The following is a 25,605-nucleotide window of genomic DNA, read 5'->3' as shown; positions in this document are numbered from 1 at the left end:
GGAGCTGATGTCGTTTTTGGGCCATAACTCACTTATTTTCATGTAACTGTTGCTGTTGCTTTGATATGGATGAGCTTCCATGATGGCTGATGCTTGTCTTGCAGATGAAATAAGTGGATCATCGGTCCTTGCCTGTATTTTTAAGGCAAATGATTCAGTCTCTTATTCCATCCAAATGTTGGCAGGATAGGCAAAGAGTATATAATGGTCATTTCATCAGACATGAAGTATGTAACTTATTTAGACATACTGTAATAGTAAGGGTTTGCAAGCTTGCTGCAGTATTAATGCTAATCTTTGCCAGGCCATTGGCTGCAGTGATGCCTCGGACTGCACCAGGATCAACCACCACAGGTACACCTGGAGCTCCAGTGTCATCAGCATTTAAAACTTCAACCTGCCATCAAATAGAAAGGCAGTGAAACTCCAGAAACTCAAAAAGTAAAAATATTATTTATTTTATATACATATATATACATATATACACACACATATTTGAAGATAAATACTGTAATCACTTGTAAACAAAATGTTGATTAATATCACCAACAAAAATATAAAGCAGCTTGCTTACTTTCATGTTAATGTAAAGGTTTATTTACCACAACATCAAATGACATTCCTTGTTTGAAATATTTGGGAGTGCTCTTGAAATGGATTGTGTAGGGTGAACTGGTGATCTTGATGTGTTTTAACTCTGCCTCCATCATTTCACCACCTGTTTGTAAAATATATAAAGTCATGCATTAAAGAGCACCATTTTCATTATGTAGGTTTTATGTGTCTGCTAAATTTAAAGCATTTTTAGCTCAGTGGCCGCCCCTATAGGCACGGAAGTTCAGGATTAGTCTTGTTTGGTCTCTTACTCATCACTCTTATTTTCTTATTTCATCACTGCTTTCTTGAGTTTCTTAATTGCTTCTGTCAGAGCCAATTCCATTGCCAGTCTGGGACACAGTGCTCAAAGCAATTCTCAGTTGCCAGGTTTCATCTCCCTGATTGTTTTCCCCTGTGTCTCATCATCCCCGTGAGTAGAAATTGGCCTTCTCTAAATACGTGTCCTTGTGTAACGTCATCATCTGCAGCCAAAGTACTGTTCCAATTTCAAGAGCCCATCTGAGCACTAATGCCAGATGTACGACAATTATTGTATTTATACAATAAATTCTACTTCCACGTGATCGGTAGTCGAAAATGTATGTTAATTTCACAATCCCTCTTGAAAAGTGACTATGTTTCCAAGACTGTTTACTATTAGTCTGATTTGGAATCATTCATCAGTCATTCGCCAGTAAATGATCTAGTGTTTTGTCAAGTTTTATTTATTTTATCCTCACTTTCCCTCTCACACATCCACACCTCCTAGTACCACACCATCAGTAAACTCATTTCTTTTTCGTCATTGTTGTAACCTATGATAATTTTGTGCAAAATACATCTAGTTTCAGGCTCTCTGTATGGTAGCTTGTTTTTGTTTTCTGGTAACACTGCATCTGAGCAAGAGCAGAAAAAAACAGAATGTGTTCTCGCTCTCCTGTTTTATCAAGGATGTATCCAATGAATGCCATTAACTGTATAAAACAATGGACGAACCATTAATTCACGTGACCCGGGTCCTCTCTAAGACCTGGAGAATGGACCATATAACTCCAGTTCTTGGATCTTTACACTGGCTTCCTGTCTGTCAAAGAATATATTTTAAAATTCTGCTGTTAGTTTATAAATCTCTGAATGGTGTCGCGCCAAAATACATCTCTGATCTCCTGATCAATTATGAACCAACGAGAACCCTCAGGTGGTCAGGGTCACGCCTACTTTCGGTACCCAGAAATAGAACCAGGGTGAGGCAGCTTTCAGCTTTTATGCTCCTCACCTGTGGAACAAACTTCCAGAATGCATTAGAGCTGATGAAACTCTCTATTGCTTTAAGTCAAGTCAATTCACTGCTGCATTTCTATGCTGCATAGACTGGCGGCCTGCCCAGGCTGTACCCCTGCATCTCGCCTGTAAGAAGTTGGGATAGGCACACGCAGGTCCCCATGACCCTGAAAAGGATTAAACGGGTGTAAAAAATGGATGGATGGAATGCAATACTGGTGTTTGCAACAATCTCCTCTCAAAAAAACAATAGATGTCCCATTGATCCAGACGGGTTTAACGCATTGTCATATAATTGAAACACCACAACATTTCAACATTCCTGCGAAGCAGCTCGACAAATGAGTGGCGTAACAAGGCCAACAGGTGAGGCCTCAAGGAGGGTGGTCGTGCGATTGTAGGTACGCTGAAGCGGGCTCAAACAGTCATTACACTTCAGAAAATCGATACTGGGTTAAGCAAACAGGCTTGAGCTTAACATCACTACTCATATCCTTTATTTGTGTCCTCTTGACTCACCTAATAACAGCAATATTCTCTCACTGAAGACAATAAAGGATTGGAAGTCTATACCTACAAAGGTCTAAAGCTATGAATAGGGAACAAGGCATTTTCTTCTTGAAAAGTTTGGGGTTACTTATTTTGAGGACTATTCCTCCCTCTGCACAACTTACAACACCATAGCTTCTGGCCTACCAGCAGTTCAGATGTGGTTATCACTAAAAACACATGGTGGATCAAGAAGAGAAGAACCAAACACCAGTGCCTACAGACCGTATAGCAGCTGAAATCTTGTTATCAACAAGAGTTAACACAGATTCTGCTTGACAGACTTCAGAATTAGTATCATAAATTAGTTTTAAGAAGTGCAAGATTACTGGAGATTTACAAGGAAACACCACTATTTTGTGTATGTTTCCATTGCCCTGGCAACTGCTGTAACAACTACTGTTTTACAGCACTATGGGTTTTGGTAATTACTGCCTTTTTTCTGGATGTCTGCGTTCTGTGTTTTAATGTGATCGGTACCCAGTAAAGTTGGACCGGCACTCTGCTGTAGCATCCCTTTTGTTTCCAACATAACACACCACTAAAGAAACATACAGTATAAACCATTTTCACCAAACGAGAAGGCTAAAGACATGTGAGATGTTTGGAGGGAAAAAAAAATGCCTAAAAAAAAGGATAAGTTCCATTTTCTTTTAGACTTGGCCCAAGTTGATTAGATTATATAGTTAATGGTTAATAAACTAGCTAATGAAACATTATTTACCATATGCATGTGAAAACAAAAAGTCACTGTCTTACCATTCTCTGTTAGCACATTGACAAACAGAAATATAGAGCTCCCCACCAGCGTGAAGATGTTTGGAAAGGTCTGTGTGATGTGCTCCCTTTTCAATGTAACAGCTCCATTTCCTTGCTTGATCTGATGTGATGGAAAAACAAGATTAATCAATAATGTGAATTATCACCAGTGAAGGATTAAGTCATCATTTATACTTTTGTATTCATTCCAGAAATTAAGGGTAAGTAACTTTATCTTCAGATATTTGAAATTCAATTAGGTTTTTGTTCCAATAGAACCATTTGGGCTGAATTGCAAATTGTTAAATATGTTTAAGCTTGTGCTTCTCTTTGTTTTAAATGACCAATCATAGACTGATAAAGACACATTAAAAAAATCCACTTACAGGGACTGTCTGAAGAGAACTCGGAAACCTATTTTTTTTACCCTCATGCATAACACCAAATACTACATAGGCTGTTCCATCCACAGATTTATCAAAAATATACCTAAAATCAGAAGAAAATGGTCAATTTTCATTCAAGAAAAACAGCTCAATCAACCTTTAATACAATCAGCTCACATATTTGACTCAAACTAGGGAACGACATGAACAAAACCAAAAACTTCTCATACGTAGCTGTGATGTTGACTATGAATGCTTTGCTGTCCACATAGAAGAAGGAGCTCACAGGGGTCAATTTCACATCAAAACTGGAAAGAACTGAAATAAATGATATATATTTGATGAACAGTACAAGGTTAAGACAAAACTATACTTTAATTTTGAATCAGTAAATGTATTGAAACTTCTAAGGTATAGTTTTAAAGCTGAACAAAAGAACCTTTGCCATTTTTAGCCCAGTGTCCCACTGTAACCAGGGGTCCGTTTCACAAAGCAGGTTTAGTGAAAACTCTGAGTCTGTTAACCCTGAAATGAGGGAAACGCTGAGTTTTCCGTTTCACAAAGGGAGGTAACTCAAACCAGAGAAAGAGAGGTAACTCTAGCCTGTTTCACAAAGAGAGGTAACTTAAGCTCTCGCTCAGTTACCGTAGTAACAGACGCTCTGAACCTAACCTGGTCGGGACCAGGTTTATATCGTGAAACCTGGAGTTTCTCTGCGTCTCCGCCTCTTTCAGAGCCACACGCACATTTGATTTCCTCATTCATTCAGTCAGCAGGCGAGTTTTGGCGAAGTTCTGCCATCTGTCATTAAAAACAGAGTCAGTATATATATTAGAAGTCCATTGTCACGAACATGGCATGTCCTTTTGATGAAGACACAATTGATGAAGGTGCAGAATGAATGCGCAGAGAATTAAATATTCGTCGGGAAATGGTTATCAGACCGCGTAATACATGTATATTACAGTACATAGTCTCATTACAGGCAAAGCAATATATGTTAATCCTTTATTTGTTATAATTTTGATGATTGAATTGTTTAATGATTTCATAATATATTCTAATTTTTTGAGCCATAGGCTAATCATCAAAATTATAACAGATAAAGGCTTGAAATATCTCACTTTGCATGTAGTGGGAAATAATATTTGTTTCACCTTAAGTTGAATTTACTACGAATGAAGTTTTGCAATATATTCAAATTTTCCGACCTCCACCTGTATATTATTACATGAATAAATTAGAGCATAATACAGGGGTCTCCAACTCCGGTCCTGGATCCACCTATCCAGCATGTTTTAGGTGTCTCCCTGCATGAACACACCTGATTCTAATCAATGGTCGTCATTAACTTGTCATCAAGGTCCGGACAGTTCTGTTGCTGACACAGCTCCTTGTATCATGGTGTGCTGAAGCAGGGAAAGATCTAAAACATGCTGGATAGGTGCTCTCCAGGACCAGGGTTGGAGAACCCTGGCATAATATGTGTCTGTATTGGTTCAATACGGAACACAACTTTTAATTCCCAATTACGGAACAATTCCGTATTTCAAGGGACGGGTGGCAAGCCTATTATCATAAACCTGTCCAAGCCATCAAGGGGTTCCACAGGATTGCAGGTGAATGATGTGGAGATCTGTTAAATTAATTTTGTATTATATTCTGTATGCGCGCATTAAAATCTCTAATTCCATTCGGGTGAAAAAGGACACGGCGTGACGTATGTGGATCTTCAGATGCAAACTAATGTTTCCTCAAAGGGATTTTGTAAATTGAAATGTTAAATAAAGTTTAAAAAAAGAAAAAGTATGTGGATCTTTTGTGTCGCCGGTTGCCATGGTGAATCGTTGTATCAGGGCTCCATTAATGCTGGCTTTTGATAGTTGTGGCGCACGTGCTTAACTCCAGGTAAAACTACTTAGAGTTGAGTAAATTAACTCAAATCCGCTGTTCTGGAACCGAAAACTCAGAGTTTCCGATCTCAGAGTAGATCAACTAAGAGTTCAGGATTAGACTCAGTCTGTTGAACCTGCTTTGTGAAACGGACCCCAGCTCAGTTGATTTTAAGACACAGTTCAAAGATTAACTCCTGTTTGGCCACTTTCTCAGTCAATTTCATGTTTTCTCTTCCATCATTACTTTATTAAGTGTTAGTTGCTTCTTCCATGTTTTTTCTACTGTAGCTTGCCAGACTAGTTTAATCACTGTATATGTGTGACAAAGTGCCATAAAGCTAAATACCGTACAATTGTTGCATGTATATGACCAGGGCGAGTGTCCAACGTTACGTTTGTGTTTTGTGATAGCAAAGACAGGAGATCACTGAAGAACTAGACAGCAACTCCTAAAATTAAATAAATATTTCTTCAAATGCATTTGAAAACTATTGTGTGTTGAATAGGGGGGACCCAATGGCAGGAGTTTCAATTAAAAAAAAAAAAAAAAAAAAACCTTCAAAAAACACTGCTTGGCAGAGATTCCAAAATGAAAGTAAAAGGGCCTTAAACTGAAATTCACTAGCAAGGACCACGCCATCAACAGGATACGTTTAAATGATTTATTGATACGAAGATGATGACGATGATGATGGTGATGATAATGGCGATGACGATGATGATGATCTATGGATCGGTCGATGCGTTGTGGGGAAGCTGGTAGGGAATCCGCCGCAGCGCCCGGGCAACGACGAACCCCCTAGGAATCTATGAGGTAGAGAAAGAGAGGGAAGAAGAAGAGAAAAGGGGTGGGGGGGAGGGGTGCAGAGACGAGAGCGAAGAGGAACTGCGGGTTAGTCTGGTATTTGAAGGTTTGCCAGAAGAGGCGTGGTGCCGGAGGAGGCGTGGTTGAGGCGTGGTCCTGCTCCCGAAATTCGCTTGTTAAGCTCCAATTCACTAGCAAGGACCACGCCATCAACAGGATACGTTTAAATGATTTATTGATACGAAGATGATGACGATGATGATGGTGATGATAATGGCGATGACAATGATGATGATCTATGGATCGGTCGATGCGTTGTGGGGAAGCTGGTAGGGAATCCGCCGCAGCGCCCGGGCAACGACGAACCCCCAAAACCGTGGATTATTTAAGGAGATGAGACTGAGCGGATCTGAGGTCGCTAAGATCTGAGCAAATGTAGCGATGATAGTTGGGAGGACCATCGGCCCGCGGGCTGTATGAGGTGCTCTGGGATACGTAGCGGGAGGCTGAAGTGGTGGCTCCGATCCTAGGAGTGACCGGAGTAGTGCGTTGGGGAGATGCCAGATAAGGAGTATATGGCGGAAGCGATGGTGAAACCAGAACTGGTGACGACTGTCCTGACTCGGACGCAAGGATCTGTCAAAGATGTGCTCTGTGTTTTCCAGGAAGACAAGTAGTTGGCCAGGGTCTCGAAGTATTCAGGGGTGATTGGTCTTCGGGGATGAGAAACGAGAAAGAGAGTCGGTGATGGTGGTGGAGTGACCGGGGACATGCGCTGCATGGAGGATAAATTGATGTATGGCTGAGTGCCAGACTAGACGGCGCATGAACGGCATGATGGATGTGGAGTTGGAGCGTCCTTTATTAATTATGTCGATTACTTATCGATATGAAGATGATGGCGATGATGGTGGCGAAGAGATGACGAGGATGATGGCAATGAATGATGATGGCGGTGATGATGGCGATGATGATAGCGATGACGATGATGATGATGGCGATGATGATGGCGATGACGAAGGCGAAGACGAAGGCGATAACGATGAAGATGGTGATAACGATGACGATGCCAATGATGATGGCGAAGATGATGGCGATGAAGATGATGGCGATGACGAAGGCAATGACGAAGGCGATAACGATGACGATGGCGATAACGATGACGATGCCAATGATGATGGCAAAGATGATGGCGATGACGAAGGCGATGACGAAGGAGATGACGAAGGCGATGACGAAGGCGATAACGATAACGATGATGATGGCGAAGATGATGGCGATGATGATGGCGATGAAGATGATGGCGATGACGAAGGCGATAACGATGACGATGAAGATGGCGATAACGATGACGATGCCAATGATGATGGCAAAGATGATGGCGATGACGAAGGCGATGACGAAGGCGATGATGAAGGCGATGACGAAGGCGATGACGAAGGCGATGACGAAGGCGATAACGATAACGATAACGATGACGATGCCAATGACTATGCCAATGACTATGCCAATGACTATGCCAATGACGATGCCAATGATGATGCCAATGATTATGGCAATGACGATGGCAATGACGATGATGATCTATGGTTCGGTCGATACGTTGTGGTATTTGTTTGCACACTCTGAGGGCCATCCTGCTGCGAACCATCTGCCATCGTAAAAGCCCCCAAAACCGATTGAAGGAGCAGCGTCAGTGTATGGATTAATGTCATGGGGGTGAGCCAGTTGGTCATCATGAAGAAAGTGATCCCCTTCCAGGTGGCAAGGAGGTTGAGCCACGACGAAGCTCGGCACGGCTCGAGTTGTCTGGGGAGATGGGAGACAGAGATGGAACAGCGGAAGCGATGGATGGCAATGGGGAGATGAAGGCCCGCCCTTGGGGAATAATGCGCGTGGCAAAATTGAGGTGGCCCAGGAGGGAGAGGAGTTGACGTTTGGTGCAGCCTGGGGCTAAGAGGAAATAAGAAGACCGATAAATAAGAAGACCGATTCAGTTGAGCTTTTCGGTTGGAAGAGAAGCCGGAAACAGATCCGTATCGAGAGTGATACCGAGGAATTCGAGGTAGGTGGAGGGGCCCGCCGTTTTTTCAGCAGACAAAGGAACCCCGAGTTCGGAGAAAACGGAAGTCAGGGTGGCCGGGCCAGAAGCGGGTGGCGATGAGAGAGGGGTAACGATGAGGAATCATTCAAGAGATGGACGAGGAAGGAATGCCGTGGTTGTTGGAGAGGATCCAGCACAGGGCCTCTGAAGGTGTCGAAAAGTTAGGGGCTGCTCTTGCGGCCGAAGGTGAGCCTGACTGCAAGTAGTATGCACCTCGCCAGCGGACACTGAAGTACACCGGCCCGGAAGCGGGTGGCGATGAGAGAGGGTGCCAGAAACCCTGGCCGGATCTAGCGGCTGTAGTTGGTGGAGGTGGGCTGGGGGGGGCAGTGGCATCCCGGTGCCAGTAACCCCGGCTGAAGTTAGCTGTTGTAGGTGCTGGAGGTGGATTAGGTGCTGGAGGTGGGCTGAGGGGGGCAGTGGCATCCCGGTGCCAGAAACCCCGGCCGGATCTAGCTGCTGTAGTTGGTGGAGGTGGGCTGAGGGGGGCAGTGGCATCCCAGTGCCAGAAACCCCAGCCGGATCTAGCTGCTGTAGTTGGTGGAGGTGGGCTGGGGGGGGCAGTGGCATCCCGGTGCCAGAAACCCCAGCCGGATCTAGCTGCTGTAGTGGCATCCCGGTGCCAGAAACCCCAGCCGGATCTAGCTGCTGTAGTGGCATCCCGGTGCCAAGGACCTTGGGGAGGGAGGGAGGAGATTGCTGGTGTGGGTGGAAATCCGACCTGCGACGACGGCTATGGGCTGATCCGGATTGTACGCGTCCTCTTCCCTCCGATGGCGGAGGTGGGCTGGAAAGGCTGGAAGACGGTGAGCTGCAGTAATGCCGGATGTTCAGAAGGGATGAACCGTGGACGACATGTGGACGACTGGAGAGACAGAAGTTTCTGGGCGGCTGTCGGGCTCGGGAGAGCAGTGTTTCGGGCACGGCGGCGGCTGAGGAGTTTACCTCCTCCGAAACATGGCGGGGTGTGCTAGCATCCCGGTGCTAGTAACACCGCTGAGTTAGCTGTTGTAGGTGCCGCGGGTGGGCTGAGGGGGGCTAGCAACCCGGTGCTAGCGGCCCTGGCTGAGTTAGCTGTTGTAGGTGCTGGGGGTGGGCTGTTGTAGGTGCTGGGGGTGGGCTGGGGGGGGCTAGCAACCCGGTGCTAGTTACCCCGGCCCCGAAGTTAACTGTTGTAGGTTTGTTTGCGCAGGTTTGGCTGGAACCGGAGAAGTGCGGGAAGCGAAAGCGTTGGGATGACGGGCGGCGGGACCAGCCGCGGACAGGGCGAAACGAGCAGCTGCCCGCGGGGCCGGAACGAGTCGAGGAAGAAAACCGGGCCGAAATGCGGTGGGAGGGAGGCCAGGCACTGGCCGGAACTGGGGAACGGCGGGAAGCGAAAGCGTTGGGATGACGGACGGTGGGATTAGCTGTGGACGGGGTGAAATGAGTAGTTGCCTGCGGGGCCGGAATGGGTTGAGGAAGGAAACTGGGTTGAAATGCGGTGGGAGGGATGCCGGGTACCGACATCACGATGCCGGTGGCCCCCAACCAAGGTAACCTGTTGGGACTGATGGAGCTGGGAAGCAAAGGATCCTGGCAACCCGGTGCCAAGAGCCCCTTCTAGCGCTGGCAGTTGAGGCTGCTGAATGAGCATAGCGTGGGTTTCTAGCATCCCGGTGCTAATAACCCTGGCTGAGTTAGCTGTTGTAGGTGCCGGGGGTGGAATGGGGGGGGGGCCTAGCATCCCGGTGCTAGTAACCCCGGCTGAGTTAGCTGTTGTAGGTGCCGGGGGTGGACTGGGGGGGGGGGGGGGGGGGGGGGGGGGGGGGGCTAGCATCCCGGTGCTAGCAACCCCGGCCAGATCGCTGCTGTACTTGCTGGAGGTGGGAGCTAGCAACCCGGTGCTAGCAACCCCGGCTGGATCGCTGCTGTACTTGCTGGAGGTGGGCGCTAGCAACCCGGTGCTAGCAACCCCGGCTGGATCGCTGCTGTACTTTCTGGAGGTGGGCTGAGGTGGGAGCTAGCAACCCGGTGCTAGCAACCCCGGCCGAAGTTAGCTGTTGTACTTGCTGGGGGTGGGCTGAGGTGGGAGCTAGCAACCCCGGCCGAAGTTAGCTGTTGTACTTGCTGGAGGTGGGCAGTGTAACGATGGAATCGTTTATGTTTCCACGCGGACGGCTTAAGGTGAAAGACCGCTCGTGCAGTTGAGGTTCCTGCAATGAGGCAACGTTGTTCGGAGATTATGTTTAACGAGAATGTTAATAAAAGGCCTTGTGAGTAAAGGTAATGTTCAACGTCCGGTTTGCACGATCGCTTCTCTTTTACTATTGCGGTCTATGGGAAAAGCTTTCGGGGCCCCATGGGATTTTTTTTTTTTTTTTTTTTTTTTTTTTTTTTGCGCGCAGTACCGCGGCTGGCCACTGGAAAATCTGAGTGCGAGACCTGGGGGTCGACGTCACGGCACGCCATCGGAGTTGGCGTGATGACGTCATCCGGAAGAGCGCAGGTGTCGGCGGGGCTGATGGCATGGCAGGCTGGCATGAGATGGTTGAGAAGTTTTTTCTTTTTTGTCCATGCGGTGAAAAGGGGCTCCTCCACCAGGCGGTGGCCCTGTGGAGGGTGGCGACGGTCCAGCCCGAAACACCTGCAGAAGGCGGGCCGTCGGGGCCCCCGCCGGGCGTGGCGAGACCGCCGATGACCGAGGCGGGCCAGGAGACAGGGAGGACGCCATGGCGGGCTGCCGCAATACCGGATGTTAAGGAGAGATGGACTAGACGGGATGGATCACTCACCGGGTTGGTGGACCGGGATAACCGCGGGCTCCGCGCGTGGCTGAGAGAGAGAGGAAAAAAGGGTTTTGAGAAACACGTGCGCGGCGGAAGAATAAACCGCCGCCAGAGCGGCAGCTGACGGCGCAACGGGTTGACGGCCAGGAGACACGGGAGAGGAGTCGGGGACCCGCGGCGACGATCCGGATGTTCAGTAGAGATGGACCGGACGCGGATCGCTGAGGAGATGGGGCTCGGGCGGCCCCGCGGCCGCCAGGGAGAGCTGCGCTTCGGGCGCGGCTGAAAGTTTTTCTCCTCGGGATCTCGATCGGCTGATGTTTGCTGGTGATCTCCTGCAAGCAGATCGTTGTCCGATGGTGATCGACACGAGATCCATGCCGGCCGTCGGACCCCGCCGGAGCGTGGCAACGCCGGGACCGGTGGATTGCGCACCTGCGGCGCTTCCGGCATGGCACGGCTGAAAGTTTGTTTTTTTTTTCTCCTCCGGATCTTGATCAGACTGGTGTTTGCTGATGATCCCCTGCAAACAAGTCTCATCCGATGGCGATAAAGACACGAGATCCATATCTGAATGGGTGAGTAACGATCTGAGATACGAGCGTGTAGTAGTGTTGTCGTGCTTGCGGTTCTGGTTCGGAGAACGAGAGCGAACGTGCTGCAGAGACGAGAGCGAAGAGGAACTGCGGGTTAGTCTGGTATTTGAAGGTTTGCCGGAAGAGGCGTGGTGCCGGAGGAGGCGTGGTTGAGGCGTGGTCCTGCTCCCGAAATTCGCTTGTTAAGCTCCAATAAAAGAAATAAACCCAAAAGATGAAAGGATGGCACAAAACAGTTGAGTTGAAAAATAGACAGATAAAAGCTCAGTTATTGAAAAACAGACAGGTACAGTAGAAACTCAGGCAGACAAACAAGGAGAAAGGGAACAAGACAAGACCCAAGAAGCCCAACATTAACCGAACCCAGATACTAACAGAACACCAAAACTAAAGAACCAAATATGACAGAAGTATATAAACTCAAAAACCAACCCTAATAACACTACACCAGAACAGAAACTGAACTTTTAAACATGAAAAAACTCCTTAGGGACACTTTAATCACATCCAGGCAAAATGTGGTTATTCTTTCGATGGTTTTAAAAGTTAAAGGACTAACCATATTCTTTCACTGAAAACCTTTCAGAAAATTTCTGCTGTGGGCTGATGTGGAAATTTCCCATCAACTCCCACTGTCCAGTACTACACACACAGAGACAGAGAGAGACAGAGAGAGAGAGAGAGAGAGAGAGAGAGAGAGAGAGAGAGAGAGAGAGAGAGAGAGAGAGAGAGAGAGAGAGAGAGAGAGAGAGAGAGAGAGAGAGAGAGAGAGAGAGAGAGAGAGAGAGCTTATTTTACGTGATATATGAATTGGCATGCAATGCACATAAAAAGAACACAAGTGAATTTTCAAGAGGATTGAAAAATATGTTATTGCAAAATAAATGAACTCACATGGCCATATTAGAGAGGAAGTAACTTCCAGAAAAGATTCCTGAAGTCAGTTTGACAGTTTCAGAGTGTACGGTGAAGCCATCAGCGGTCTAGAAATAAACAAGAACCAAATAAGCAAAAATCTTCATCAGCTCTAGATATGCTCTTGAATTTTGTGGTAATACGCATACGCACATTGATAATGTGAACAAGTATTAATAATAATAAATATGAATAATAAAATTATCCTTAACTTAATTACCAATGATGTTTATCATTTTGAAGATAATTTGAACCCAATCAATATTATTTACATATTTCTTTATCAATGTAATTTTTGTTTGTTAATACACATACATTTTTGTATTTCGGGTGTGCAACATACAAACAAAAAGCCAACTCTATAATGCTGCCATTCGTTCTCACAACAGTCTGCTCTGTTGTGAGATTGAGGATTAAGTGTTTCAAGCCTTATTTTGTCCCCTTCTTTCCACAATTCTACTTTCACATGTACATGTATATGGGGTCCCCAGTGTCACTTCTTTTTTAATCAACATAATCTCCAGTTCTCCAAAACTGTCATCCATCATGGACAATGTCTCCCAACCCGTACATGAGACTGTCAGAGCTCTGGAGAGCTCCATTAGCGACCGGCTTCGTCACCCGCGATGCACCACTGAAAGGCATCGCAGGTCCTTCCTCCCCGCTGCTATTAGACTCTACAATCAGGCCTGCTCACAGTAGTAAACAGACAATAATAACAAAGATGTGCAATGTCTTTCTATTTTTACCTCAATTTATTATTATTTTTATCATGTGCAATACCATCCCCCTCCCTTCATTCAGCACAATTACACTGTACTCCATTCATATATATCTTACCTGTTTTTGCACTGTATTTATAATATCTCATACTGCACTATTTTTCTTCTTCTTCTTGTGTATATACTGTATATATTTTTTTATTATATATTTTTTAATTTTTCATCCTTTTTCTCTGTATGTGTATGTTTGTGTTGTGTGTACTGCTGCTGCTCAATGGGAATTTCCCCACTGAGGGATGAATAAAGGAATATCTATGTGGAACAAGTGTTTGTCCAGGATTTACTCCTATTCCATAAACAGAGGACACCAGCTGATTCAATTTAAAACTATGCATCGTTTTCATTATTTAAAAGTCAGGTGGATAGAATATATGTAACCTATCTCACCAATTTGTGACAAGTTCAAGATAATGGAGGGTCATTGATCTCATGCTTTCTGGTTCTGATCTTCATTGACTGGCTTCTGGTCCAGAATATTTCACTGGTACTCCAAGGCCTATATAGGGTCCTTCCAGTCTGAAGCAAGACTTGCCATCTTTGGCTGTGTGGAAACAATAAAATATCTTCCTACAACAATGCAGCAACCACTGGAGCTGGAGCTCTAATCGTAGTTGCTGAGGGGCTTATTCTGAAAGAATGGAAATCTCCCACTCCTCCTTCATTCCAGTCTTGGATCACTGAAATTATATTAGTAATACAAATGGAAAGACTCAAATTCCTTATGAACTGCTCAATTAAGTCTTTTTCAAATGCCTGGACTCCTTTTCTTGCCCACCTGGAAGAGGTCAAGGTTGACTAAGAGGTTGCAACTCTATCTGTGCCACAGGAGGATCTTCTTCCTGCCACTGCCATGTATATATTTCTTTTAACTGGAATAATACTTTGAAATTCCAATATATTTTGAGTAGATATACCATTATTCATTCATAGAAATTGAAAAAAAGAAAAGGAAATACATCACCACAATTTCAATATCCAGTCTATCATCAGTTTGGCTGTCATTACCACTTTCCACAGGCTCCATGTTAGGCCTCACTGCAAAGATTTGGTAGTGGACTGTCATGGGAAAAGAAAAAAAAAACTAATGAAAACAATAAAACAGATGTGTATTTTGTGTTGAATTCATACAACATCACATGACAACTATGAACCACATGACATCACAGGTTTTAGTCTTGGTTTGTCAGAAGAAAACTGAATGATATCCCTGGCAGCTGAGCGTTACTTATTTGTTAACCACAGTTAAAAGACATGGCTGAAATCTGGGAATAATCCTGACACAATTTATTGAAAACTAAAGAATCTAAGTCATAGTGACATAATGTGACCGAATGGTCTGATCAAGTATTAAAGCTGTGTCATTTAGTTACACTGTCCAAAGGCTTATATTTTCCCATTTACATTTGATTTCTTCAAACTCAGTGGTCTTTTTGTTTCATGTCCATCTTACACATTTAAAGTAGTTTGTTTCACAGGACTGTTGTAAACTCACCCATACTATTAGGAGTATAGATGTTTTTGTCCGTCTGGATAAAAATATAGCCAGTCTGGAACGACAGTAACACAATTTTCTCCAGGAGTCGGTCAGGGAACTCTGCTTGAAGATAAACATACTGCTTTATGTTGGGATCTTTACTGAAGTCGGTAGTAGGGATCTGAGAGAAAAAACAGTATAAACAGAGATAAAGCGGTATGGAGTGTAAAAACCTGTGAAACTACTGTCATATAGTACAGGTACACATTCATTCTTAATTGGTTTTATATAGCATTATATAAAAATAAAGGGGAAAAGGCAGGAATATTATCAAACGCAAATCATTTCTGTTAAATGAACACTGCTTTTTGATGTTGTAAATGACATGCTGTATCTGTGTTTGGGGGACCAACAGCTGAAGCCTCCTTTTTACTGTAAGAGCAAATTTAAATTCTGTGAGTTAACTGCAGTCATGTATTATGAACTACGAAACAAAGTTCTCAAGTAAACCCTTTTATCTTAAATGGAAAAGAATACATATTTGAATATAAGCATATAAAGGCTTCACTTTCCCCGTCCACGTTCATGTCGAAAAAAATTGCAGGCGATTGAAAAAGAAATTGATGCATGTGAATTAAAAAATGTCAAGGGCAGCACGGTGGCTTAGGGGTTAGCACTGTTGGTCCATAGTAAGGAGGTTCCTAGTGGGCTCTTGGCAGGAGTCTTTCTGTGTGGAATTTGCATGTTCTCCCTGTGCTTGAATTTACTCTGGCTTCCTCCCACAGTCTGAAAACACGTATGTTAGGTTAATTGATTACTCGAAAGGGCCAATGGGAGTGTATGCATTTGTTTATATATATGGCCCTGCAATGGACTGGCAACCTGTCTCAGGGTGTACCCCTGCCTTTGGCCCAAATTATGTTTGGATAGAATCCAGCAGACCACTGTCACCCTTGCAATAATCTGGCATGGATGATGGATGGATGTCATCGTCCATTTGACTTTATTTTGACCAATAAAGAAGTAACTTAGATTTTGTTGGGGTCAAAAACCAGAGTACTAACAAAGCCTTACAGTAAGAGTAATTGTTTCTATAGATTTTAACAAGAAATTATGTTTGAAAGCCTCTCTATCAAAATGCTCCTTATGTTGCTCACAAAATAAACAGCCATTCTCTGTTTGTTCAAGGGACTCTGATTATCCATTATCCATATTTTGACCAAAATAGACACACTCCTCCTTAACTACCTTTTTCTGTGTGATCTGCACACATGTTTCACTCATCGTAAACCCAGTTTGGTGAGCTGTTGTGGAACCAAAAACTACTCTTTTACTTGTTTTCCCCTCAGAGTTCATCAACCCAGAGTTCAGAGTTACACTGAGAGTTTATTAAACCTTATCTCTGGAACTGCAGGCAGACATGCATAACAAAGCAAAGAGCAAGCAGAAATATCAAGACTAAGGCCCAATCCCAATTCAACTTCACTCGCCCTTCTTTTCTTCCCTAACCCCTAAAAAAGAAGGGGGAGATTTTAGGGCACTTGAATTCTAGGGCACTTGGCCCAGGTGCCTGTCCCATTTCTCCTACTCCCCCTCGTTTTCATCCCTAACCTGATCAGGAAGCAGACAGTGTTGTGCATGAACGCGTTCAAATGAACGCGTTCATTGAACACGTTCATTTCTGTGAGAACGTTGAACTGAACGCAACACATTTATAAATAAAGAACTCGAACGTGAACTTGTTCATTCTGCAGATCATGAACTGGAATTTAAACTGGCAAGATTATGTGAGTTGCAGCTTCACTGTTTAGGTCCAATTATTACGGAATAATCCTGTGTGTGCGCTGTATTACAGCGCATGATGTGCGCACACACCAGCGCACACACCAGCAATACAGCGGGCACCAGCTCGCATGACAACGGCGGTCCGAGCCCGGCGCAGTCTTTACAATGAAAAGCGAAGAGACAGACGTTGCGGACGCAGCGTCAGCGAGCCCGTCAGATGATGCGTCCACTTATGATTATCTGCGGGAATTTTACAAATTGTCTCCCACAGAGTCCGACGGTAAAAACCTCAGCTTTCTATGCCAATTATGTCCACCTGCGCTGAAAAAACAAGTGCGCACGTCGACCTCATCCAGTTCAAATTTGAGACGTCATGTGGAGTTAAAGCATCCATCCAGTGTTAGAAAGTATCTCCAAGTCCTTGAACATCAAAAAAAAGTCTTAAGGAAAGGCCAAGAAGACCCCCTGCCCACAGCCCCAAATGAACCAACTCACACTGCCTGCAGCCTTCATAGAAAAATAAGAGCACATGTATTTTATGTTTGTTTTGGGGAAGTGTTCACATTCCCATTACAGATGAACACCTACTCTAGTTCTACAGGGGTTGTTTTAGTTGCTAAAGAGTAAAAACAATATTCTGGTGTGTCAAACTTTTTTTATGTTGTTGGAATGTCTTAAATTCATTCTTTTTCTAGAGGAACAATATTGTTGCAACAGTTGAATAAAGCAAAACAAAAATGATCCTTTGTCCACATCCTTTGTGCTATAAGCAATAACTTAATCAATTTTGTGTGATAGAATGTAAGGTCTCGTATAATTGATTGCAAGACATGACACTATAATTGTGGCTTTTGCAGAGTATGAACATGCATACCCTAAATAGCATGATATTCCACTATAGGACAATATATGATTGTATACAATGAACAGTTTAGGATAGGGTGGCGTTTCATTTGTTCTTCTCAGCTAAAAATATTGAAATGAACTGAACTTGAACTAGTTCAAAATGAAAATGGTGAACTTTGAACTTGAACTGTTCATTTTTAAACTATGTGAACTGAACTTTGAACTAGTTCACGAGAGGTATGAACTTGCACAACACTGGAAGCAGAGAGCCAAAAACTGTTTTAATTTCAGCTGTAGCGCTGTTAATATGCCACTTTATTAAGTTTTAATATTTTTTCAGGAATAAAGGTAACCTTAAGATCCGCAACCGGGGCTCAGTTTATCCAAATAACGCCTGTTAAGAAATTTGACCCGATGTTTTCGGAGATGAGAAGAGCCGCCGCTCCCGGGGAGCAGCCTCAGCTCACAGCCCGAAAACAGACGTGTCCGCCGGGTCAGGCTGCTCCGTCGTCCCGGGAGAGAGTTTCTCTCCTGGGACGCAGCTCTGTTGAGAATTATGCTGGCTGAAATAAATCATTTAGGAAGATGTTGGTTTAATAGATGAAATCTAACAGTTGTAGCTACGCCTGTTAAGAAATTTGCTCTGAAATTTAGAGATTTCTGTCTGCCGACTCCGGAGTTTGGGTCCGCGTTAAATCGACGCAGAGCCTACGGCGTAGGTTACTACGCCGTAGGCTCTGCGTTGGTGTAACGCGGACCATAAATCCCTTTATTCTGGCGTGATCTTCGGCAACTTTATCTGAAAGTGTGTCAATTACCCAGATAACAGCTGGATTACTTTGTGGTTTCTGAAGACTATTATATCAGAAACATCCAAAACAAATCTGACGAGTCACAGGATTATTTCTCTCTATTTCTCTGAGACGAGTCTGCCTGTTTGCCTTCGGTCGGCGAGTCAAATCGACGCAGAGCTATACGGCAAAAGCATTCTGGGAAATTTTCATACCCCCTCGCTCGCCAAGTCAGCATCTGAAATCCCTCGATCCGTAGGGGCTATTCTCAGCCCCTAGCCCTCGTTATGCCCCCTCCCCCTAGGTGAAAAGAGGAATTGGGACACCACTACCTTCACGGGAACGCGCAAAAGTTAGGGTTAGTGAAGAAAACGAGGGCGAGGGGTTCAATTGGGACGCAGCCTATATCAACAGACAACAAAAAAAGAACATCATCACATTAGGGGCCTAAAAAGACCTAAAAACGTGGCATACAGACATTCTGACTATGTCTTTTAAAACTTGGGGACAAGTCAATTCAATGTTTTTGCTTAGAAATGTCAAAATGGGAGTGAAATGACCCAAAATATGTAAGTCACAGCTCTGATGAGAACTGAAAGAAAGAAGAAAACGCCCCTTCCAAGAGTGATAACTGAACTGTTTGGTTTCCAGATTCCTTTATTATCGCATTTTTTCCTAATATCGTGCAGTCTTAAAGAGATATACTTGAGGATTTGCAGAGTTCACTTTTGCAGAACTTCTCATAGGCATGTACATATGGCTTACTGTCAGTTAGGACACATGCAATGTCTAGGAACTGGTTAATGTAAGGGCTGCCAGAATGATAAGGGCTTCCACTTTACTAGACACAACATATCAGCAGATGACACTGGAGTTTAAGTCTGAAAAGCCAGCAAAGGTGAGCTTATTGTTAGCTGGTTTGAACGGACCAGAGTTTGTTTGCTTGGGAAGTCCTGTTAGTCTGAGGAGGTATGACTGCCGACTGAATGTTGCAAACCCCAATTGTGCTGAGTCCACAGGACCATTAGCTGTGAAAATGATGTAAATGTTATATGACATACTTAACCTTGGAAATAATCTCAGGCAGAAGTAACATGATTAAGGTAGTGGTCTTTGACCTTTGAAGCACACAAATTAAGTAGTGCACCTTCTACTGGACATAGACCCATGCATGCAAAATGTTTATAAAAATGCTAATATCAACACACATGTTTGCAAAAAATTACCATAATTCTTCCAAAATCCTGGAAATTCTTTGCCTCAGTAAGAGTCACAGATGTAGATGCCAATCTTCTGGTTTTGGTTGGAAAGTTCATCACAGTGATATCAACCTTTACCTCATGTTCATGGGCACAATCTTGAATTTCTACAAAAACATTTTCTGTTGTTCCTACTCTCAGTAGGTTGGGAGCAGACATTACTTCCCTGTAAAAAGAGGGCACAGAGGGGATAGTAAAGACAAGCTCTGCAGTTGTTAAAGATATCTGAACTTAAACTTGGACAGAAATGTGCATTTCTACAAAATGTAGTCAGTAAAGATCACAAAGACTTTACATAAATGAATTACTTACAGTCATATGGTGTATCTGTTGTGTTTTATCTAGTAAGCATGGCGCTTTGAGGAAATCGTTAATATAAAAATGCAAAGATATATCATTTACTTCTAATTACTCTGTACTATCATATTACTTAGTGTCTCAGTAGAGTGACTAAATAACAAACCTGAATAGTTCCAGGCTGAATACAAAAATCCTGGATCTAGATTCAGGTTTTCATGAATACTTGTGGCTAGCTTAGCTGCACTTTAATGCAACACTACCAAAATCAGAAGAGTCTGTATGTAACAAATAGCTAAGGTTGAAGCTGAACATAATGGCAACAAGCACACAAGCTAATTTACAGTTGAACTGGAAACCTTAGGTACATCACATTTTTTAGATGTGCCCTTAGGACTCAAGACAAACAACTTAGTTTTACATAGAACATTAATTTCACATCCATAAAAATGTAAAAGGTACTTTAATAAATAAACTACATCTATTGAATCCTGGGGTCATTAAAATGTTTGAAAGGAACCTGAATTGGTGATGTTTATCACCACCACTACTCTAACCCTGTATTACTTTCCCACCTTTGTACTGAAACCGTTGCACAGTAATTTCCCTTAAAATACTGATAAATACTGTAAACCTTCTTAAATCTTGAACTTACATTGATACTTTATGTGTTATGTTGATCACTGTCAGTCACATGAAAGAAAACCCCAATAGCCTCTGTGAACCTTGTGAGATAGTGACTTAATGAAGGCAACAGGACCACATCATCTGCTAAAGCAATGATGCAATCTTCAGATCACTGGACTGGACCCCCTCCACTCCTTCACTGCACCTAGTCCATTAAGGTTATCAACAGAATCCGTGACAAACTGCAGCCCTGATGGGTTCTCACTTTCACCAACTTATTACCAGCGATGTGGACCAAACTCTGGCCCGTCAATCTGACTCAGTATGTTTGTTTCCCATTTTTCTAGTAGACAGTTATATGATGCAGGCTGAGTGGATTCTTTACAGAATCACTGAGGGAGATTCAGACATTGATCAATCAGATGATGAGTGTCCAGGGAAAGAGGTTAAGACAGGAGGAAGTGAAAGCTCAGAGGACTTTGATGATGATGGAGATGAGGTGGACCAAGAAGGAGAACCAAATGAAGTGTGTCGTCGTCCTCCATGGGCCAAAACCAACATGTAGGAGTATTACATTCAATCTGAGGATTCAATCAAAGTCGTGGAGTTTCCAATTAATTTGAAATAAAAAACATCACAAAAAAAAAAAAATCATGATTTTCATGGGCCCCTCTCCATACTCCGGCCCTGGGTAGTCAGGTCCACTTTTCCCCCCACTACCATGCCCATGATCCAAACTATACATTTCCTTTTTCTACTCACCCTTTACTTTATTTTGTTCTGAACCCCCTTTGACTATGTAAAATGGTACTAAAGACCAACATATTTAGTATGCCAATTTCCCTCCTGCTTGGCTCAAAATGTCAGCCAGTTCCTTACAGGCACTGACAGCAATGAGAAAGTAGTCCGATTTCTGGCTTTAGAGTAAAAGCTTTTCTGTATAATAACAGCCATAATGGTGGAGGTAAAAAAAACAATTCTTGGTAAGAAAAGCCAAGTAAAATATGATTTTTCAAATAATCAATTGATTTCAATTAATTTTAAGCACTCTGTTCATGTTAACAATACATATGTCTCTTATTCTAGACTGTTTGTGTAATGTATTGCACTGCTGAGAAAAGTCAGATTATGTGTCAGTTAACTGGCATTTGAATCATCACTGTACTTTGCCCTATGTGACACAAACTGTCAACAAAGTTGAAGTAAATCATCTTCTTTGGTTATTTTAGTCTTGCTCCATGGAGTTGCACATTTTATCAAATATCATCCAACTTTCATATGGCCACAGCAATTGTTTATATTTAGCATAGCCAATGTTCAACTAAATTTCATTTAAAAGTTATAAATCAAACAGCATAACAATAAAGCATTTCAGTCATTTGCTGTGGCAAGATAAAACAGGTGTATGGAAATGTTAATAGTATGACTGCACTAACTGAAAGCATGTTTCTATATTTTAGATGTAACTCGGAAAAAAAAATACTCAATTGAAAAGCATCTATCATTTAAATTTTCATATAAAAATAAGAAAAAGACTTTGTTACAAAAACCATTTATCAACTTATAATATTACCAGAGGCTTACACAGGACAAACAGAGTAATGACAAACATCTTTCATGAAGAAAAATTATGAACCAATTTAAAATTGGACATGTGTAGGCTTTTTCATCAAAGCAGAAATCTCTTCTCTATCAATGTTTTTACCGCTATATAGTCTTACATTATTTTATTTGGCAGTCATAACATTCATGTATGCACTATTTTGTATCCAGATAGAAGTGATAATAGTTATGGATCATTGCCCTTGAATTTATTTTAAGATTTTTTTTCTTTCAGAATCTCCGATATAACATTTGCACGGGCTGTGAGTTTTTCTCTCAGTTGGGCTAACCTCACTGATAAACAGTTTTTTTTTATGTATCGTAGATCATTGTATTTTGTAAGTTTTTGACCACATGTAAATGTGGTTTGCTTGAAACATTGCACAAAAATTCTCACGTAAAGAATGTCTGAATTTAACCCCTTACAGCCATAACTGTTTTTCAACAGACATCAAGTCACGTATGAAAGTGTAAAGGAAAGCCAAGTGTACTTACAATGGAGATCCAACAGCCAGAGTAACCAGAACGGAAAAGACTAGGAAAGCCAACAAGAAAAGTTGGCTCCAACACAACCTCCTACCAGATCCCATATCTGCTGTAAATGTTGACTCTTACTCTGTGACATTTTGATCCACTAACAATATGCTGCTGTTCCTGGAATTTCAGTTAAAAGCCAGCCCCTCTATATTTTAAGCCTGTAAAAAAGACAAAAAACAAATGAATATTTTTCCTCAGAATGTGCATTTGTACATTAAAACTGTATTTGCTTGCTATAGTCGTTCATGTTGTCAATTCTATTCTGATCTGGGTCTGTGACAGGAAAGTACTTTTAAAATCTGAATGGTTCACTGAGTTACATATTTGTAGACATAGCTAAAGAGCACACGGAAATTTTTGAAAGAATTCTTGTAGATACATGGCAGGACTTGGATACATGTTTCCATGCAGCAGTGTTGTTGCTGAACCAGATACTGAAGCTAAATACCTATCTGTGGTTTATTAGAATATTGTAAAATAGTGGACAAAAGGTGTTCACTGAAAATCCATATAGGTCTCCAGAACTGGACTGCAGTTGTGACTGTGAGTTACAGCAATCCATAATTTGGCTCTTCTTTTTTTTTTTATATAATAATTTTTATTAGAAAAAACCCATATATACAATCAGAAAATTCAATTATCTTGTTTTATTTTACACCCTTAAAGAACAACAGAAAATAAATAAATAAAACACCCACCCCAAACAAACAGAATCAGAATTAAAGCTGCAAGCAGCGATGGACGGCCCCTCGCACCCTTGTGCACGTTCAGGCGTGCTGCAGTGGAAGCGCTTGTTTGACTTGCATGTAGATGTCTTCATGCCTGGACATTTAGCGGATGACACCAGCCACGACTCTCTATATCAAACCATTCAAAAGTTATGACAGAAAGTAGGAACTATCAGATATCGACCAATCAGATGAAGGAGTGGGGTTAATTTGCAGCAATTATGTTCAAGGACCCAAAACTGACTCCGATGACACCACCCACGACTCTTTATGTCAAACCATTCAAAAGTTATTGCAGAAAATTGGAACTATCACATATCGAACAATCAGAAGAAGGGGCGGGGCTAATTTGCACCAATTAAGGTGAAGGTGTCAAAACTGAGTCCGATGACACCACCCACAACTCTTTATGTCAAACCATTCAAAAGTTATGGCAGAAAATAGGATCTATCAAATATCAACCAATCAGTAAGAGGGGCGGGGCTAATTCATGACAATGAAGGTCAAGTACTCAAAACCGAGTCCGATGACACCACCCACGACTCTCTATGTCAAACCATTCAAAAGTTATAGCAGAGAAAGGGACTATCAAATATTGACCAATCAGAAGAAGGGGCGGGGCTAATTTGCACCAATTATTTTCAAGGACTCAAAACCGAGTCAGATGACACCACCCACGACTCTGTATGTCAAACCATTCAAAAGTTATGGCAGAAAGTAGGAACTATCAGATATCGACCAATCAGAAGAAAGGGCGGGGCTAATTCATGCCAATGAAGGTCAAATACTCAATACCGAGTCAGATGACACCACCCACATGTCTTTATGTCAAACCATTCAAAAGTTATGGCAGAAAGTAGGTACTATCAAATATGGACCAATCAGATGAAGGGGGGGCGCACTTTTTGGCGTCTATCGTCGCCACGGTGACGCTTTTGACTGAGAAAAGTAATGCGCATCATCGCAGGATGGAGATGCACATTTTGATGTATAACACACCTGGGTGCACGTTACAGTTCGGGCGAAGAAGCGGCCAAAGGAATGGCATAAATTGCGCCAAAATTACACGATTAATTCAAAATAGCCGACTTCCTGTTGGGTTTCGGCCATAGCGCCAAGAGACTTTTCTTTAAGTTGCGACATGATACAGGTGTGTACCGATTTTTGTGCATGTACGTCAAACAGTATTGTGGGGCTTGAGGCACGAAGTTTTCTAGGGGGCGATGTTGAGCCATTAGGCCACGCCCATTAATGCAAACCATTAAATATCAAATTTTTCGCCAGGCCTGGCTTGCGTGCAAAATTTGGTGACTTTTGGGGCACGTTTAGGGGGGCAAAAAGGCCCTCATTTCGTCGGAAGAAGGAAAAAAAAAAAGAGAGAAAAAAAATTCCTACAGATACAATAGGGCCTTCGCACTGTCAGTGCTCGGGCCCTAATACCAGAATCATATATTGTAACAAAGCACCTTTAAATAACCTACCTAATCTACCTCATACTGCTGCACCTTTAGCTTTATATGTTAATAAGAGCCACATTTGTCTTTTTACTGTTTGCTACTATTTAAAGGAGCTTCAGGCCGGATTGTGGCAGGATTTATGAAAAAAATCTGTATACATTTTAAGTTTTCTAGTAATAATGTCAGATGAAGCGTTCCAAACCCAAAAGAATGAGCCCTCTAGTGTATCTCTCCTTTGCCTTGAACAGGCTGTGTGCTGCAAAACGTGCTGCAATTCGGTCCCGAATTTCCCGCGCTGGGCGGCGGATGTGACGTCACATGACGCTGCATGCACGTTCTCCCCGTTCTCCCGTGCCGGCTTCACTGTTGGCTGCAGTACCCCCGACGGCCGTCGTGGTGAAGGGTGGCGCTAGAGAGTCTAATTTCTTAAAAGGAGCCTCAAGCTCCTTTAAATCTGAGTGTATATTATTTTTTTTATTTTTTGTAAATAAAGACTTTTACCAAAACATATATTCATTTAAAAATGAGTATTAACCTATATACAAACAATTCTGCTGACCCAAAACTCTTAAAATGTCATTTCATGGTCCCAAGAACAGTTACACAAATATACTACTACACATGTTGCCATTTTAGGCATCTACAGTCAATTCTGAGTAATGTGTAATTTTACTTTGCCTGTATATCATGTTGTGGCTACTAACATTTTTGTAAACACAAATAGTTAAATTTGCACATGACCAGAGCACAATATTACAGCAAAAA

At 42.8% G+C, this 25,605-nt stretch overlaps 1 protein-coding gene across 7 annotated transcripts in view; it reads right to left on the bottom strand.

Moving 5' to 3' along the window:
• Nucleotides 1–22,711, bottom strand: part of LOC133443756 (complement C3-like) — a 68,916-nt gene extending 46,205 nt beyond the window's left edge. For 4 of the 7 annotated variants that reach the window (XR_009782688.1, XR_009782689.1, XM_061720966.1 and 1 more), the window contains exons 1-12: nt 22,614–22,708; nt 19,560–19,758; nt 14,930–15,092; nt 14,399–14,493; nt 12,635–12,723; nt 12,300–12,382; nt 3,803–3,890; nt 3,573–3,675; nt 3,187–3,307; nt 603–718; nt 251–397; nt 33–132 (exon numbers count right to left, since the gene is read on the bottom strand). Coding sequence is in view for 5 of the 7 variants with exons in the window: in XM_061720966.1 (XP_061576950.1) it covers nt 33–132; nt 251–397; nt 603–718; nt 3,187–3,307; nt 3,573–3,675; nt 3,803–3,890; nt 12,300–12,382; nt 12,635–12,723; nt 14,399–14,493; nt 14,930–15,092; nt 19,560–19,758; nt 22,614–22,708 (1,399 nt within the window). In the remaining 2 variants the exon portion in view is untranslated. Of the gene's footprint in view, nt 1–32; nt 133–250; nt 398–574; nt 719–3,186; nt 3,308–3,572; nt 3,676–3,802; nt 3,891–12,299; nt 12,383–12,634; nt 12,724–14,398; nt 14,494–14,929; nt 15,093–16,159; nt 16,320–19,559; nt 19,759–22,613 lie in introns of those variants that run through there. The other 3 variants (XM_061720990.1, XM_061720954.1, XM_061720998.1) reach the window with 3 other exon arrangements.
• Nucleotides 22,712–25,605: the final 2,894 nt, after the last annotated feature.

Source organism: Cololabis saira, chromosome 1 (genome assembly GCF_033807715.1).
Source record: "Cololabis saira isolate AMF1-May2022 chromosome 1, fColSai1.1, whole genome shotgun sequence".
Taxonomy (NCBI): Eukaryota; Metazoa; Chordata; class Actinopteri; order Beloniformes; family Belonidae; genus Cololabis; species Cololabis saira.
Note: the sequence above shows the minus strand (reverse complement) of the source record. Positions and strands in the feature narration are given on the sequence as shown.